Source organism: Typopeltis vanoorti, chromosome 4 (assembly GCF_054136105.1).
Source record: "Typopeltis vanoorti isolate ZY-2024b chromosome 4, IOZ_Tvanoo_1.0, whole genome shotgun sequence".
Taxonomy (NCBI): domain Eukaryota; kingdom Metazoa; phylum Arthropoda; class Arachnida; order Uropygi; family Thelyphonidae; genus Typopeltis; species Typopeltis vanoorti.
In genome coordinates, this window is record NC_143552.1 from 99,095,948 (window position 1) to 99,113,973 (window position 18,026).

An 18,026-nucleotide genomic window follows, 5' to 3' on the forward strand; every position below is an offset into this window, starting at 1 on the left:
ATAGTCATTTCAAAGAGATCGAAGTGTTCTCGCCAGTGAAACAATGATTTTTCTATACACAGTTTTGTGTACTTTTTTTTTTTACTTGGTTAAAAAAAATGGAATGTTATCCACCCTAGCTTAAATCTAGCTAATCCCGGACATGAAGCCTGTAAAAACTTTCAAGTGTAACAAATATGAAATAAGTATTGTCCTGCGAAACGATTTTCGAAGCCATCACAAGAATTTCAGGAATTAGTATTTTGACAAAAAAAAAAAAAAAAAAAAAACACCTTTAAATCTTTATATATATATATATATATATATATGTGTATATACATATATATATATATATATATATATATATATATATATATATATATATATGCTTTCTTGAGATAACGTGAATTTAACCGTGGTAAATGAAATTATACTTCTCGAGTTAGCCGCGCAATTTCTTTGCCGTTTTTCATAGAGAATTGTGAAAAGCGATGATTTACTAGCATGGATATTGCATAATACACCTCAGGGAAAAAAAAAAGCGAATAGTACTACATTTTTAACAGTTCTTTATTTTCACTTGTGTTTCTTGATCTGAGATTATCTTTAGCATATAAAGAGGAGGATCTGATATCCTAGTTTATAAAGAACTATAACTATACACATACATATGAATAATTGAAGTTATTAGTTTACTTTATACCATGTGAAGCGACGCAATTCCGGATTCTGAAGCCATTTTTTTTTTAATCTGCATTTTTTTTTCCCATCTAGTTGAATGTGTCGTTTCATCAGCAAAAGTTATGAACGTTATGGAGCTCTACAGTTTCACTTATTGCAAAATACATAAAATTTATTTCATCAGCCGATGTTGCAACTCTCTTTTGGTCTTTCCTGGGATGATAGCCATTTAGCCTATAGGAACACAAAGATTAACATGAGTGTGTAAAGAAACTTATTTTTTTTTTGTAGCTAGTAAGTTTCTTTTAATAAAGTCATCACTTTGAAGTTTGATACGTGATATGTTGAAAATTCCGTGAAATGCTCTTGGCATTGTTTTACTTGACATAATAAACAAACAGGACACACACGCGTGTGTGTTGTCGCCTGATATAATACATTATTTATAGTTATTTGCCGTTTTATTAATAGTAATACTGTAAATTCTGTTTACAGTATTATTATTATTGCGTTTTGTTATAAATTAAGACTTCACGTAAGTGCTCCACGTATAAACATTTAAATTCGCCAAGCTTTTGAAGTCTATATTCATTTTTAAAATATCCCCAACTCTCTTTCCAGACACGTCGTATATAAATAATTGACGTGTTTTATGATAGTAAAGAGATATCTCGATCATAATTACCAGTAAAAGGAAGATACCCTTATAAATCACATCAAATACTTTATCAATCATTTAACAATGCTCCTTTAGCATAAGAGTGAATTGGTATTTTTAATTGATATTTTTTATTATCTATGAAAAGTTTTTACTGTATGGCAAACTGGATTCATTATAGTAGATGCTAGTACCATAACAAGTTTTCTATAAATACAATAAAAATGAAAAAGCATTTGCGAATCAAATAACTCAGTCCTGTAATAGAACATAGAAGAGACAAAGAACAGGTCCGTTTAGTAGTTGATATTGTTGTTATGTGGAATTGTCCTACTGGTGTTGAAAAGAAATTGCCACAGAATTCATTTTACAGTCTGGGCATTTTATTAATGTGAAGCAAATATTGAATTACGGAACATGGATATACTCAAAATAACAATAGAGCGTTCAAATTAATTACATTTAGATAATAGAACTTCGCCATTTAAGATCGGGTATACAATCCCCCCCCCCCTTTCCCGTCATTGCTCACGACAGTTTGCTTTGTTGCTTTTCTGAGTTCATCAGGGAAAGTGCCTTATATTATAGCGAGAGCGTCTTATATCTTTTTTTTCCCCACTGATAACCATGTCATGTAGTGGCTGGCTGGATCCGGATTGTGATGTAGTTTTGTTCAGCCTGTGCAGAGATCAACGTATTTTGTATAACAATAAATTAAAGATGTCAAGAAATTTTATTCTTGGTTTAATCCTTTATTCAAGTGTAAGCAAACAAACTTTGCGCGAACAAAGTCGTGAAGTATCTTCACTGCTGGACTACTTATATATAGAGAGAGGCTAATGACTTCGCATCCCATAATGTAAGCCACATATCCTTACAGACATGTATAATGCATTATCTGAAGGGCTACTACCCAGACCGGTTTCGAACTTTGTTGAGGTTACATCAGTGGGAGCAAGACTCAGAAGAGATACCAAAATTAAAGTAATGTAGAAGTCATATAGGTAGTGGCCCTTCCCTTAATACATAGCGTTATACACGTCCAGGGAGGGGGGGGGGGTGCTTTGCATTATGGGATGCTAAGGAAATGGATGTGAAGCCTCTGTATACAAATATCGCAGTCGTGAAAATACTTCACGCGCAAACTTTGTTTGCTTACACTTGGATAAAGGATTAAACCAAGAATATAATTTCTCTGACCAAGTGAAAAAACTTTTTTTTTCACTTGGTCAGAGAACGGTTTTTCTAGGGTGCTTTTTTTTAATTCAAAGTTAATATTTGATAATGATTAATTTAAATCTGCATTATATGACAAAAATTATGTAATAGATACAATAGATACATTTCCTTTAAAAAATAAAGATATGTAGTATGAAAGGCTTTGAAACTTTGACTCTCCCCCCTTTCCATTTGCAGTTTCTTCTTTGAAATGTATCCATTCTCTAGGTATTTGAAAGAAAATTAGCCCTGAGTGTGTATACTATAACCATTGCTGTTCTTAAAAAAAAAAAAAAAAAAAAAAAAAAAAAAAAAAAAAAAAACCTGTAGTTTGGTAATAATGCATACAGTCGGTAATGCCTGTTAATAATAAAATATTGTATTTATTTGTGATTTTAAAATTCCAAAAGCTGCATTTTATGTGTACTTTAGAATTTTTAGTTTTTACTAAGTTTTAAGTTTTTCGACTCTTCCACCTGAGATTTTAAAATGGTCGTTTGAAATAAGTAAAGAATTTTGCACAAAGACATGATTTTTCAAATAGTCTTTCTTCTTCTTTGGTTTTCATCGTTGCACTTATTTATGTCAGAGAGAAAGATTTCGCATCATAAACAACTGTTTTGTTGTTTGCAAAGTGCAAAACATCAATTATTCTGAGAATCATTGCGTATTTATGATAGTCAGAAATAATTATTGCATACTTGTTACATATCAGTAAGAAAATCGTAATCCCCTTCAGGAATGAGTAAGGTGGCGTGATTGGATTACCCTCCCGATTTAAATGTATTTTCCAAACGTCATTCGTCCAGCGTTTATACTTGCTATCTACTGCGGCACATTATAAAGTGTTCTGATCTTGGGCAGGTTTCGTTCGGTGACAGAAAAACTTTTTCCAAGGTCATTTTTCAGAATCGAGGATAGGATTCTGTATGCATTCTGCTTACAGAATCCTGTCCTTCTTGCGGTAATACCACTTGATTTTGTATAATAATAATTAGTGTTTTGCTACTTCCTTTGTTTGTGAATTTCTTATTCAAAAGTTGCTATTTATTAGAGAATGATTTATATATATTATGAAAAGAATTGCAATAATAGTTTTTTTTTAATAGGAATAAACAATATAATTATGTAATATATTGATCTTTAATTGACCATGATTTATAAACATCTAATACCAACAAGTTTCGCCGACGGGGCTGTCCGGCTTCTTCAGGGCTTATAACGGTAAGAGAAAAAAAAACTCAAAGTGGCTAGTACAGAGAAAATGGAGTGACACTATCGTATAAATTAAACATTAAAACAGAATGCGTAACATTACACGCATGGAGCGTGTTGTTGTTAGTCACTATTATGAGAGCACGTTCTGTAGTTTCGAGCGAAATTAAATTCTGGCAGACTGCGTGATCTTATTAAGGTTTTCCATATGTCAGCTATTATCATTCCCTGGTTTCTGTTAAGATTTTCTCCAGAACGGAGGACTACAACGGCTTCTTTGAAATTTCTGCAACGGAAATCTTCTTCTAGGCAAGGCATGGAGCTGCTATCCCAATCAATGGTATGGTTAGTAATCGCGAAATGATGGACTAGACCTGAGTTGTCTGTTCTGTTGTTATTAACATTCTCCTATATGCTTTTTTTTTTTTTTCGGATTTCGAGGCTTCTCGATGTCTGTCCTATATAGTTTAGACCACAAGCACATGGGATGTTGTACACTCCAGCTTGTTTGAAAAAAGGATTAATGTCTTTTGGCGATCTTAAAACATGACGGACAGTTTTGACACCGGTTTGAGCTCAACTCTGATGTTGAAACGGATGTATCTACGGATAAACTGTATTGATGATGGTAGGTTGTTGTGTTTTTTTTTTTTTTTTTTTATGAAGAATCTTGTTGATTAGATTCTTTGGATAGCCATTTTTTATTAATGTATCTGATATATGAGTAATTTCATCATAGAATTATTTTTCTTCTGAGACGATATTCGTAGCTCTATTTTTGAGCATATGTATTATGTTGAGCTTAGCGAAACTTGTTGGTATTAGATGTTTATAAATCATGGTCAATTAAAGATCAATATATTACAATTTAATTATATGTTTGAATGACCAAATATATAATTAAACAAGGAATAAACAATGTGTGTGTGTGTGTGTGTTATGGACTTAAATGATTAATACTGGCATTATTTATAATTCTCAGTCATTATGAATAATGACTGACAAAATCGGGCACTGTAATAAATTTCACATTCTTTATCATAATTTATCACATTGACGGGTCAGTATGAATACTGCTATCATCTGGTCGGGCAAAGTGATAATAATGATGCCTTTTTGGCAGTATTAGAAGGGGTAGGGATTGGGGGAGGAGAGATTCTTCGAATTTCTTTTTGTCAGGAGTAGTGAAGGGAACTTTGCCCAGGTCACTCAAATTTTTACAAAATCAGAGTATTTGACAATGATAGAAAAAGTGAGAGTCAGAAACCAAAGTGACTTGGCCCATGACATATAAACATCATATACGGGTATTGTAATATGCATATGGCAATTTGATTAAATATTACGTTCACACTGAAGAAATATTTCAGATATTGCACGATGTCCCTATCTCTATTGGCCATGTCAGCAGAAACTGCAGAAAAAGAATTAAGTACCAAATATAAAAATATTACAAGGGAGATGATCGTAATTTAGATTAGGAGGTTTTTTTTTTTTTTGAAAATCAAATTGCCCAAAGGAAATGTAGGTTTATTCATAATACCTGGTCAAATTCTTAATGAAAAAAAAGTTTTTTTTTTTAATCAAATTATCCAAAGGGAATGTAGCTTTATTCATAATGTCTGGTCAATTTAATAAATTAATCAATATTTATCAGACTGCGCTGCCGTTTTAGTCATTATTTATAATTGCAGGGCATTATGAATAATCTATTAGTCACTTGGCCCATATATGCAATTTGAAGTCTTTTGTATTAGTTGATATGGAATTATATTCTTTTTATCCAAGCGCAAGCGAACAAAAACATCCACGTCAAAGCTCTTCTCTACTAACTATAATTATCTAGAGCAACTGAATTTGTATCAAGCTTCACCCTTCGTTATTTTGAGTAGTGACTTTTACCATAATTACATAGCACTTGCACTTATAAAAGGTGCGTATTAAGCATGGATATGGAGCAACTTTGATGTGAATTCAATTTTATATACCTAGCCTAATCTTGAAGAATTTCGCGTGCGAGTTTTTTTTTTTTTTTTTTTTTTGCTTACGCTTGGATAAAATAAAGATTAAAGCAACAATACAATTTCTTGGCAAGTATATTTCATAAAATATACTCTAAAGTCCACAAAAAATTGCTACAGTTGTCGATAAAACTTTGTCTGTCCCTTTTCCTACTCATAATGTCTCTCTTTTATAATTCATTTTAATAAATTTTAAAGTAAAATTATTAATATTAAAATTATAAAAAAGATGAAGATTAGTTTTTCTATTTGCTGACTTGATAAAAGTTCTGTAGAAGACCGGTTTTCAACCTGTCAGCCACAGAAAAATAAATAAGCTGATCCGCTAGAATATTTATCTGACACACATACATTCGTGTACTCGTCAGAACTGCAGTGGTGACAAGTTTGGATACAAAATTATTATTTTGGGCAGTGATAACACTATTCCTGTTTTTCTTCTCACTTAACACAGAGATGTAAACGTAGGGGGTATCCCTAATACGGATCGTATATAGTACTGTACCTCTCGCAAACCTTCAAACCCCCCCCCCCCACGGAGTTTGATGCTCTATCCTGTTTTGTTTAATCTCGGCCGCTTCAGTTCGTAGTCTGTAATTTTACTACCTTCATTTTCTTTTCTTTTCTTTTTTTTTTTAGAATTTTTGAAAAATTCTCGCTTTACAATTGGTTGAGGGTTGTCAGCTATTAAAATCACTGAACACTGGGCAAAATGGACTGTTGTACATATGTGAAAATAAGTTGGAGTTCTATGACAGCGGCGGTAGAAGTAAGAGATAAACTTACCACAAGTGAAAATCGCTAATGTCAAATATCAGTTTATGAAGTTCGTGCATATATTGTTATAAAAATTTCTCAGAATACACAAAAAAAATAGTGAGATTCGAACTCACTGCTTATCTTATCGCATAAAGGCAAGATGGACTTCGGTAGCAGGTAGCACCTGCTACCGAAGTCCTTAGTACAGTGCTTGATATTCCAATCATTAGCATGTATTAAGTATATTTACTTGTTTGTATTTAATATTTACTACTGAAATTAACGAGAGCGATAAAAGAAGTTTTGACCAATTTCCAAGCCCCTGCATTAAATAATACTGGATTTTCTCTACTTTTGCTTGTGTTGTGCTCACATTCGATATTTTGACATCGCTTGGGAATTTAAAATAATTTTCATGATAATATTTTATTTCAATACTAATAATTAATTTTTATTCGTGCGCTTTCACGCCCTGTAAAAATGTTATTTCGGGGACAAAATGCTTATGCAAGTGGTAATAAGCAGCTTATTATTTTAAAACTTCACCAGATTAATTCATATTTGGGAGATACTTAATGATGAACATATATGAAAACTATCTAAAAATTAGACAAATCATTAAATTTTTAATCGTAAGAAGCATTATGATTATAGAACTGTTGGTTAATACAGAGGCTATCTGTGTGGCTTCATGGTAACTTTCGTGATGCTAGATAAGCAATCAAAAAGATCGTTATAGGGTCAGTTGTAGCCACCGACTAGACAAACTTTCCAGACTTTTTTTTAAAGCATATTCCAGAGTTATTCGATTATTAGTACAGTCGAATATGTTTTACTTTTTCCTCTCGCAAACGAGTTTTTAATTCCGCTACTTCAAAAAAATCGACCAGAGAACTCACTGTTAGGAACAAGAAATGACGGCAGTTCTCTGCTGTACTCTCCTCACTCGTAAATCTACAAATTGTCAGTAGAAGTGAGCTCGCCTACCGGTGATGACTAAAAGTGGAAACCGAATCACTGCAAGTTTCCAAAAGTAAGGCTAAAAAGTTCTGACTAATCCCTATTACATCTGTTGTATTTAGTCCTGAATGCATGCGAGTTTTCGTTTCGGTCTGACTACTTGCAGGGACAAAATTGGGTACGTCGCTCTCAGATTACAAAATTATTAACTCGGCTCTGACTGGATAGGATTTAATGAAGTTTAATATTTAAGATGTTCGCTCTACTCAGTTTTTGTTTTCAACCTAATCGTCTGTACCTTAGGGATCGTAATGATTTCAAATCCTTTGGCAAAATTAAAAAATGTTGTACTGAACTTACCTATCTCTGTTTACACTCTTTTTTTATTTACCTCACAGTATAGAGCAAGTCTCTGTTCAGTCTATTCAAAAAAAAAAAAAAAAAGGTGGGGAGGGGAGATAAGTCTTCCATCAGCTATCGACTTATTGCTAAAGTAATGGAGGAGACCATAAACAGTTAACTTTTCATTACTCACAGGTTCACAATTTAATGTTTATTATTGTGGATTTCAGATCTATTCCATGACAAACATCACGCCTAGCCTTTATCACGGACACGCGCCATGGAAAGGTTTCGAGAAATCTGTTCTGTTGCACTTGACATGTCTAGCATTTGATCTGCATCCATGCCTACTAAAAAGTGCCTTCCTACTTTCCATCCTATAATTGGGCGCACAGTGTTCTCTATCGTCAATTGTTGTGTGTTATATTGAATGACTTCCTCTCTTCGGACTTTTCTTCTAATGCAGAAGTATCTCAAGATTCTGTTCTGTCTACATCTCTTTCTTCTATTCACGAATAATTGCTAATAACCATATTTAATAATATAATTTTTCTGATGATATGACGCTCCATTTTTTCCTACTTGTTTAACAAACCTCGTAATGTACATACATATATTCGAAGCTTCAACAGCTCGTATAAAAATAGATCTCATCATTCTTCCACCGGGTGAAGATAATCCAGTCATCTTCAGTCCCTCCAAAACTGTACTGCCTACTACTACTAATAAAAACTCAGTTCACTTTTCCTTGCCGTTGATAATAACTAGGTCGCCACATAAGATGAGCTCTCCTAAACTTTCCTGAAATAGATGCATTCATACGAGCCTCCAAGAACTAGGTACATTTTTCTGCTCAAGAGATCTTTCATTTATTCAGCTACTAACTGTGCTAATCCCAAATCTACCCAACCTTATAATACTGTACTCGTATTTAGAGTGGTATACCGAAAACTTCCTAAAATATTTTTTGTTCTCTACTAGAGGGCAGTTCAGCTAACCGATGAACTCTTCGCTTGAATCGCTTTCTCGCAGGTTTTTCCTGTGGGTACTTCCACGGACACTGCTGAACTGGCATCTGTTATTACTGTGCTTTCTACTAAGCCTGTTAAAAGAGGCGCAGCGGCTGTCCAACATCCGTTTGCCGTCCAACGTCTTCTCCAACCAGCTATTTATGAAGACGAAGATCAGTAGGTCCCTTCTCGCCTAATCTTTGTCTACACACAACGCCAATGTGCTGTAGTTTGTGCAACCGCCTGTGTAGGACTGATGTTCAAAAGGTGAGGGAATAATTCTGGTCTCCTGCTGAAGAATTCATGAAATTTGGTATTTAGAATTTCTACTAAAGTTTGACGTCTCGCCCTTTTTTTTTTTTTAATTATTCTATTTTCATGACAAAACTAGACAAAATTAACAATTTTTACAATACATGAATCAATAATTGATAAATGTCAATGACGATTGGAGAAGTATGTGAATGCTAACCATTTGTTTAAGAATAATGACTCGCTTTGTGACCACATTGAGTTTTATTTCTATTTTTCACTGATCCTATTATAATCTTCGGGAATCAGCTGAAATTTGAATTACTACAATTATAAGTATTCGAATTACAATTATATGAATTATATAGTAGATAGTGCAGCCTATTACGAAAAGGAATGAACAGCGGGTAATTCTACAATGATATCGACAAAGCTGATAGGGCAATGTTACCGTAGCATGGGATTATTTAGAAGGGCTCAGAACCAGCTGGACTATATTTAATATTTATGGAAGCATGTGTGTGCATAACAGTGGTAAGTCAGAATTACACATCCACAATAAAGCACCCACACTAGATGCTCTTTATTTTATTGTTTATTCGGTACGTTGTTTTGATATTGAATAAAAGTGTATCTTCTCACCCAAATTATCGTGTACCTTGTTCCAAAAGTATATTAATCGGGATTCCAGTTTACGCATCACATAATATATAATGAGTTATGCTGTTAAACGAAATCTATCTCGCCAAAGACTGAGTTATTTCATTAGTTTTCTCTGAATGTTTAGATTTAGATGTATATAAAATAGCGCTTCCCAACCGCATCATTATTACTTTAAACAATACAAAAAAGGGGAGGGGAAAAACTGAGTGATGTACTGTCATCTACAAGTTGGGAAATATACGTACAATTTGGCATTTTCTGGTACTTTCACGGTATTAAAATATGTTACTTAACTATTAATAACCTAAGCAAAACAGTTATTTTGAGATTACGTCCATCCTGATTAATCCCGAGATGAACTCCAGTGTGTGTGTGGGAGGTGGGGGGGGGGTCATTAGCGCAGTGAAAACTGTATTTTGGTTTTCATGTGAGGTTGCAATAGTTGTTGATCAGTTTTAGTAAATATTGAATTTGAAAATGTTTCCTACAGAGTCTTAAAGATCAATTATAGTAAAGCCGGTTCATCTGTTCTTCAGGTGTTTCATACGAACTGACACATGACAATGCGGATACTGTTCGCTTGCGAACAGTCAAAAAATATAAAATAAAAATAAATAACCAAAATCCTACTAGGTATTCTAACATCAGTAGATGAGACCGAGAATGAAAAACTTTTCTGCTAATCAAAAATAAATGGTGTGAAAATGCCACTGTGTTGTAATAGGATAAAAACATAACATTGGATGGGATTATTAGGTTTCTATGCAAAGCTAGAAAGAACAAATGCCAAATTCATCTGAAGATACGTTAGTCAGTCTTATATGAGCTTGGCAGTGTTTTTTTCATCCCTCAAAATAGGCAAACCGGTCAGAAGAAGTAACTGAATTTACAAATATAAATAAGAGTGTGTGTGTGGGGGGGGGAGTTCTGATAAACACCTAAAACAAAAATGACTGGTTTGTGCAACAAGGGAAAGACTTTTTTTTTTCCCTTAGAGGATTGCAAGTGATAAGCAGCGTTGTAACACGTGTATAACACTTCGTGGAGATTATGTAGAATAATGTGTAGGTTACATGGTTCCGCCTCAAAACCTTCATAATGATTTATCACTTTTCAGCACATTCTCGTACACTAGTCTCACAGTCGTAATTCAAAACAACAACATAGCCGCTGCTAGTGGCTGTGTTATTTTGTCGCGTAAGCAATGATCGAAGTAAGAGCAATAAGTTGATAATTGGATTCTCACACATTTCTTCAAACATTTTCATTCTACAGAAGAAACACGTTGTGAATGAAATCTTCAAAAATGACCACATAATAGTTCAAATTCGTTAAGGTGCTCTTGTTGGAGTATGGGTTATTATTTCGCATACTCCAACAAGATTAGGTAATAGGAAACCCCATAAGTACAAAAGTGGTGGAAGCAAAAATTTTGCAGTGACTTTAAAAGTAAAAGACCAAAATAGAGGGAAGCAATCTTTCTGATTTGTTTTGATTTGTCAGTATTTTGTTTTAAAACTACTGCAGCCACTATTTATGGAATTGGCTGTTCTTCTTGGGTGTGTAGTTTTATTCTTCACATCGAATAAAAATAAATAGCGACTAACTTCTCATTTAAAATGATTCTGTAACAGAAATTTTATAATGTGGTTTAGTTTTCCTCTATTTATTCTACTTTGTTTCTCATTATTTTCTATAACGCATTGATATCAATCTCAGTACCTTATATATCTTGCAGCAATGCTCAATAATAATGTGCAAAGTTGAAGTTTTGGCTCTATTACGATCCCAAGGTAGATACAATCCCAAGGTAGCATAAATTTAATAGATGTAGTTGAGTTTGCCAATCAGTCTTCTGCTCACTGATTATATATTTCAACTAATTATACAAATGAATTTCTCAGTAATTTATTTTTCATATCAAGTTTCCTTTAACATTTTTGAAATAATAAAATTAGATCAGTTATATAGTTGTAAATATACATTTTATTGGTTTTTTTTTGTTTATAATCATCGCATTTTTTTTCAACCCCTTTATTTCACTAGGATATTGCGACTCACAACTTTCTATCCCATTTATAGACTTAGGCAGGAATAAGATAAGGATATGAAAAGTATATTTCAAATATAGACTAAATGTTTTTATTGCATTTATGTGAAAATTTAATTTTTAATGCTGGTTTTGTTTTATAGTTTGGATTATTTGAGGCATTATTTATGATGTTACTATGTATCATTTATTTAGAATTGTTGTTACGTATCGTTATTTAAGTTTTGGCTAGTTTATTTAAGTGTTTTTGGCTAATGTAATAATATGTAGTATTTAGACGTCCATACAAGTATGAGTTAGCTCTCTCGAATTACTGGAAACAGAATCAAGTTTTTTCTTTTTTTTTTCTTTATTTAATTTCAAAATAAATAGCTTCTTTTATTTTCGTCAAAGAAACGTTTGGAAATGCATTTTTTTTCTCACATCAGTATTATATTAATTCAATCCATTTTCGTTGCAGGTTCTCCCGAATGTCTTCACAAACATGAAGCTATATTTACCAGACACAGTAGACCAATTAGAACTGCTAAGAAGATATATTATAGCGTATCCTTTATACTAGTCAGGGTAAATATATGAAGTGGTAACGAAATAAGTGACTGGCTAGTGTCGGTACTTATCAGAAAATTTGAAAGGTTTATCGGAAAGTTGCAGTGTGGCTAAAATGGTGGTTGTGAAAAGGAAGTTTCTTAAGTGACCGAGGACAGAAACAACTGATAACGAAGCATTATCATGAAAGGAAAGTACTTGTTATCGTTACTGTCATTTCTGTCACCTTGTATACCTTTCTTAATCTCCTCATTCTTAATCTTTCTAAGTTCAATTAAGAACACTAACACATAAAAATGTAGGACAAGGATTTGCGTCTCCAGTAAACTTTATGCTGGAGATGCAAATATTTTAAAGGTGAAGATTATAATCTTCACCTTTATATTCACCTTCACATTAATAATTATTAATGAAAGATAAACTTTTTTTTAACATATACTTTTGGGTAGTGTGCTAGTTAGCAGGGCTACTTTAGACTACAAACATTTCGACTGCCTGTTCCGGATTTTTTTTTAAAAAAAATACAAATAGGAAGAATCTCCCTTTGCTGATGACATTTCAAATTTTCATTGGATAGAATTTACAATAAATTGGGACTTCATTCATTCGTTGATATTAGAACTTACCGAATCTGCAAAAATATTTGAAATCGTATTATTTGAATGAGATTCAATGAGTTTTACCAGTTATCTTGACAATTGGTGAAACTTGTCATCCTTTTTAAGTTTGTAGTTCAGACAGAAAAAGATGTATGGTGTGTCAAACAATATTAATTTTGATTATCTTTTTTCTGTTCTAGTAGCTCGGCCATTTTCTATCTCAATCCTTTCCTGATTGTTATCGATAACTGTCTCGTTTTTAGATATGTTTTGACAGTTTCCCCCAGTGGTGCACTGTCCATCAAGTTAAGCTTAATATCTTTTACAGTTGTGTAGCCTTTTGCGCACTTTAAATGTAATAGCGAAGTATTAGTTCTCTCGAATACGAATGTAACTTCTGCAAATAATCAAATCGCACATACCATAAATGCAATGTATCTTCAGTACAGGACATTCAACTGTATACTGCAAAATTCTAACTCGCGTACGAGTCATGGGGTACCTGCAGATATAAACAAAACATGTTTATTGACAGAAATTACTAACACGTTGTTCCGCCTTTCGACGTAATAATTACTTAAATCCATTGTGTGGAAGAGTTCTATTACTTTCTAATAGAAAATTTATGATATTATTCTCCATTCCTTCTTTAAATCACAAATTATTATTATTATTTTCTAATGAAGCCCGACTTGTCTGTGCGGTGATTCTATGTTCTGGCGCATTTCATAGATGTTCTGTCATGCTCTGTGCTGGCCACCGTAGTGTTCCAGTGTTATTAAATCTATGTTGGTAATCATTGCTTTGTGATGAGCATTATTATGTTGGAAAGTGTGAAGGCACTTATGAAAAAAATTGTTACAATGTGGAACGTGCGCGGTTGTTCAGAACGTCAGCATTGGATGATAATACAGATTTTATCATTGAACAGCACAACACAATCAGGTTTTAAAAAAAGTAGTCTCCAATGCATCTTTCATAACCAAGCTTGTTTCGTCACTCCAAAGGATAGGGTCCTCTGCCTTGACCCATGCTAATCGGCGATGTGTATTATGTTTGCCTGCTTCAACTCAACTCTTCGTGAAAATGCATGGTACGAAGCTCTCTACATGTCACGGAAAAACTCTATAGGATTGCTTATGGAGATGAGATAGCAGACCTTCTTAAGAACCGTTCGTTCCTATCATTCGGTATTTTTACCAGCCGCATCTTGAACTCATTGTCATATCATATATACACATTCCACTTCTTCATTTGGGCTTAGAATACTGAATTACTACGTCTCATACAGTTATAGCTTGGATCTTTTTATCAAACAAAACATAAAAACCGCCAGAACACAACCCACAATTTACAGACATAATACACTGGTCTCATAGATTTAGCTGCTTCGGTCGTAATTCTAAACAATCAACTAGCTAGCTTAATTGCTGTGCAAAGCAATTAAGCTAGTTAGTTGGTTGTTTTCCTAAATGAATCCAACTATTATTCCTCTCGGAAACTGTGCTAACTCTTTCTGTGTACATATCATACAAGGTCGAAACAACTTACGAAGTCTCATATCTCCTTTATAGGTCACAATTGGATGTTGCGTAGTGTTCATAACTTTTGGTAGGATGTTAAAGGGAAATTTCTCCAGTGTAAACTAATGGAATGGCTTCTAATAGACTCATTTCCATTTGGCTTGATCCAATAATATTGTTCTGTATGTATGTATGCTGCTTTTGAACAGACACCATGCGGTCCTTGTAGGCATATTAATATTTTGTGTGTACGGTGCGCGTGTGTAATTTCTTGTCGAAAGCAGGCATAATAGTAACACAGACCGGCTGTCGCGAGAAAAGAATTTTAAGCAGTTGGGAATAAATAGTGTCATAATTGTGTATGCCTATGAGCGAGTTGGGTTTTCAGACTTTCAGAATATTTTGTTGGTACATCTAGCTAGGAGTAGCTCCTCAGATAGTTTTTATCCTACTTGCCATTCGTGTGTCTTCCAACAGAATCCCTGTTGCTTAGTATTTTACAGATGCGTCATGATCTCTTTTGTGGGAAGAAAATCACAAGAAAGACTAAGTTAAAAGTGAGTGCAGAAACCGACTCTAATATATAGTTTTTTTTTTTTTTTTGCTTTAATTTGAACAACTTTGCTTTTATTAACGTTCAGCATTTTAAAGAAAGAGATAGTCCATACTCCATATTTCAGAGCAGTAACTCCGTGGAGGAACAGTTTATATATATATATATGTATATAAAAGGATAGGATATTTAGCAATGGAAACTAAGTTAGTTAGTTAGTTAGTTAGTCTTAGTGGGTACAAGGTTTTTCATCTTCCTTAAAAAAAAAAAAAAGAAAGAAAAAAAAAGATGACCTTGTTGATTATATAAGACTCTCCCTCTTCGATTATTTGTATCTTTGCTAATCCTAAACAAGTACCGGAAAATGCCCATAAAACCAGATCCACACTTTAAATTTCCAGTTTATTCTAACGAGGTTGATTGTGACACTTTATCTTCTGCATATTGGAAAAAATGAAGTGTAGTTTGAAAAGGTGTCACTTCTTAAAATTCTTCTAGATTTTAAAAAAAAATTAAATCTAGAAGAATCTCATAAGCAGTCAATGATGGCTTATGAGATTCTTCTAGATTTAATTTTTTTTAATCAATGCAGAAGAGTTCTCTGTATTCAGTATTAGAGATATACTTTCGATATAAATAAAATAAATAACTTTTATTATTCCCAAAAGGAATAGGTGGTACTCTTTGATTTTCGGAAATCGATTGGCGGCGTCTCTGCTTCTATGTGAGATGAGTTAGCCGACTACATAATGTCTTAGTGGAGGTTTTCTTCCCGGACATCGGCCAGAGAATACACGAAGCCTCACAGACAAAATTACTTAGTGGTTGGTGTAGTGTTTTGTAGCGTATAATGTCCTCCTGCGATGAGTCCGCGAACACCATGGAGCATCATATAATAATAATATTATTATTATTGTGTCAATTTTTCTGAATTGTAGTAAAATCTTGGGACTTAAAAAAAAAAAAAAAAAAAAAAACCGCCAAAGTTCCAGATAGGCTTTTTCCACCGAGTGTGGAATGGAATTGGCTGAAAAAATGGCTGGAAAAGTTCCCTTAATAGAAGATTAGAACCTCTATGTTATTCTTCATTAAAAATTTTCGATTAAATTTACTAGTGTTGCAGAAGTGTTCTGACACTTTTAGTACGATTGTAGAAATTTTCAGCAGAATAAGTCATATACAAGATTAAAAAAAAATGGACATTTTAATACCACTAATATATGAAACGTTTTAAGTACAGTTGTTCATCATACAAGGATAGGTTCCTTTTGTTGCTGTTGAATAATTTTCAAACTGATCATGAACTTAATTATCGCAATTTATTGTCGAGTATAAAGACTCCCATCGTAGTAATGGTGTACATACTTTTTGACAGTTTTTCCCAGTGTTGCAGAAGTGTTCTGACGCATTTATTACGATGGTAGAGATTTTCAGTAGAATAAGTCATATACAAGATGAAAATAAAATAATTGGACATCAATACCGCTGTTGTATGAAAAGTGTTAAGTGCAGTTGTTCATCGTACAAGGATAGGTTCCTTTTTTTGCTGTTGAATAATTTTCAAACTAACCATGAACTTAATTATCGCAGTTTATTGTCGAGTATAAAGATCTCCATCGTAGTAATGGTTTTCTGTTTTGCTGATACATATGGAACATCAATCATGCTCACGAAAGATCTGTTTAGAGGACGAAGAATGCTTTTATAGGCACAGTGATAGTAGTGTGATCAATTTTATTGCCACAAGTTTAGACGAAGAAAAATGGCTGCTCCTGATTGTGCTCTGGATTTGTGGGCTATATTTAGCTTGTTTGTCTCTGCAGCCGTGCAAATGATGAACCATTAGATTAAGTGGTAATGTTTGCAGTAACTGAAATTACGACTAGACGAGATTTTTGCACACTCTGCTTGGAGTATCGAATACACTTAAAACAGAGTAAACAAATCATGATCCATTTAAATAATTGAATGTTTACTGCCCAGCTGAAACTGAAAAAAACTTCATTGCCACTTTCTCCAAGTTCTTATGAAACAATTTGCTTTTTTAATGCATTTTTGTCACGATGATCGATTTTCTGACAGTAGAATTCTTTAGCGCTGATGGATTTGGACCTTTGGTACAATATTAGTATATCTCGAAAGAACATTCCGAACTACTCAGTTTGTGTGACATTCTTCCTAAATTGGCCAAGTCTGTTGATGTTCTAGAGGGGGAAAAAAAGAAAAACAAACTGCGTTTTTAAAAATTTAAAACTTTGTTTTCATTTTGTCCTTTAATAAATGGAATGATTTTAATAAATTCGGGTGCGCTGAATTCGAATATGATCAGGATTAATTTTACTTCCCTTTTTTAAAGGGAATAGGATAGAGAACTTTTAATAAACTATAAAACAGTAATTATCACACAATTAGACAATCCAAATTTGTTTTGTGATTTGTTTTTCGTTTATAAGCTGAACATTGTATATTAAAAAGTCATTAGTACTCAGCTAGAATACTGAAATCCTGTTATCCTCAGAAACTACTTTCTCGTGAAGGCCATCTTCCTTACGGAACCATTCGTCCTTCTCATCACTTATTGTGCCTAAATTCGTCGGGGAAAAAATCATATTTGCATATTATAAATCTATGGATTTATAGCACTTAATGTATATTCATAATATTAGCGCTGTCGTCACAATTTTGCCAGCAGTTCGACTTGACACCAACTATTTTGATTTGTTTTCAAATGTGACATCCATCATAATTGTCTGTATTTGTGAGCCAATAACATTGCCCTCTTCGGCTATGAATATGATGATGGATATTACGGATTATTTGATATTATGGATATCAAAGAACGTGCTGAAGTAATACTCAGCACTTTCGAACGAACTTTAATCGTAATGACTGCCTTTCCATTTTAAATCTTAAAGTTGAGCAGTTGTAATCCACAACCGTATCACATAGGTTGTCTGTTGATTAAATTTCAGTTAATTTTAATTTCATCCCAAT

At 33.3% G+C, this 18,026-nt stretch overlaps 1 protein-coding gene across 4 annotated transcripts in view; it reads left to right on the forward strand.

The window, feature by feature from the left end:
* Positions 1 to 18,026, forward strand: part of LOC150107542 (DNA ligase 3-like) — a 505,727-nt gene that overhangs the window by 468,933 nt on the left and 18,768 nt on the right. For all 4 annotated transcript variants that reach the window (XM_090391370.1, XM_090391373.1, XM_090391372.1 and 1 more), the window contains one exon: positions 12,269 to 12,354. In XM_090391370.1, coding sequence (XP_090247496.1) covers positions 12,269 to 12,354 — 86 coding nt within the window. The remainder of the gene's footprint in view (positions 1 to 12,268; positions 12,355 to 18,026) is intronic.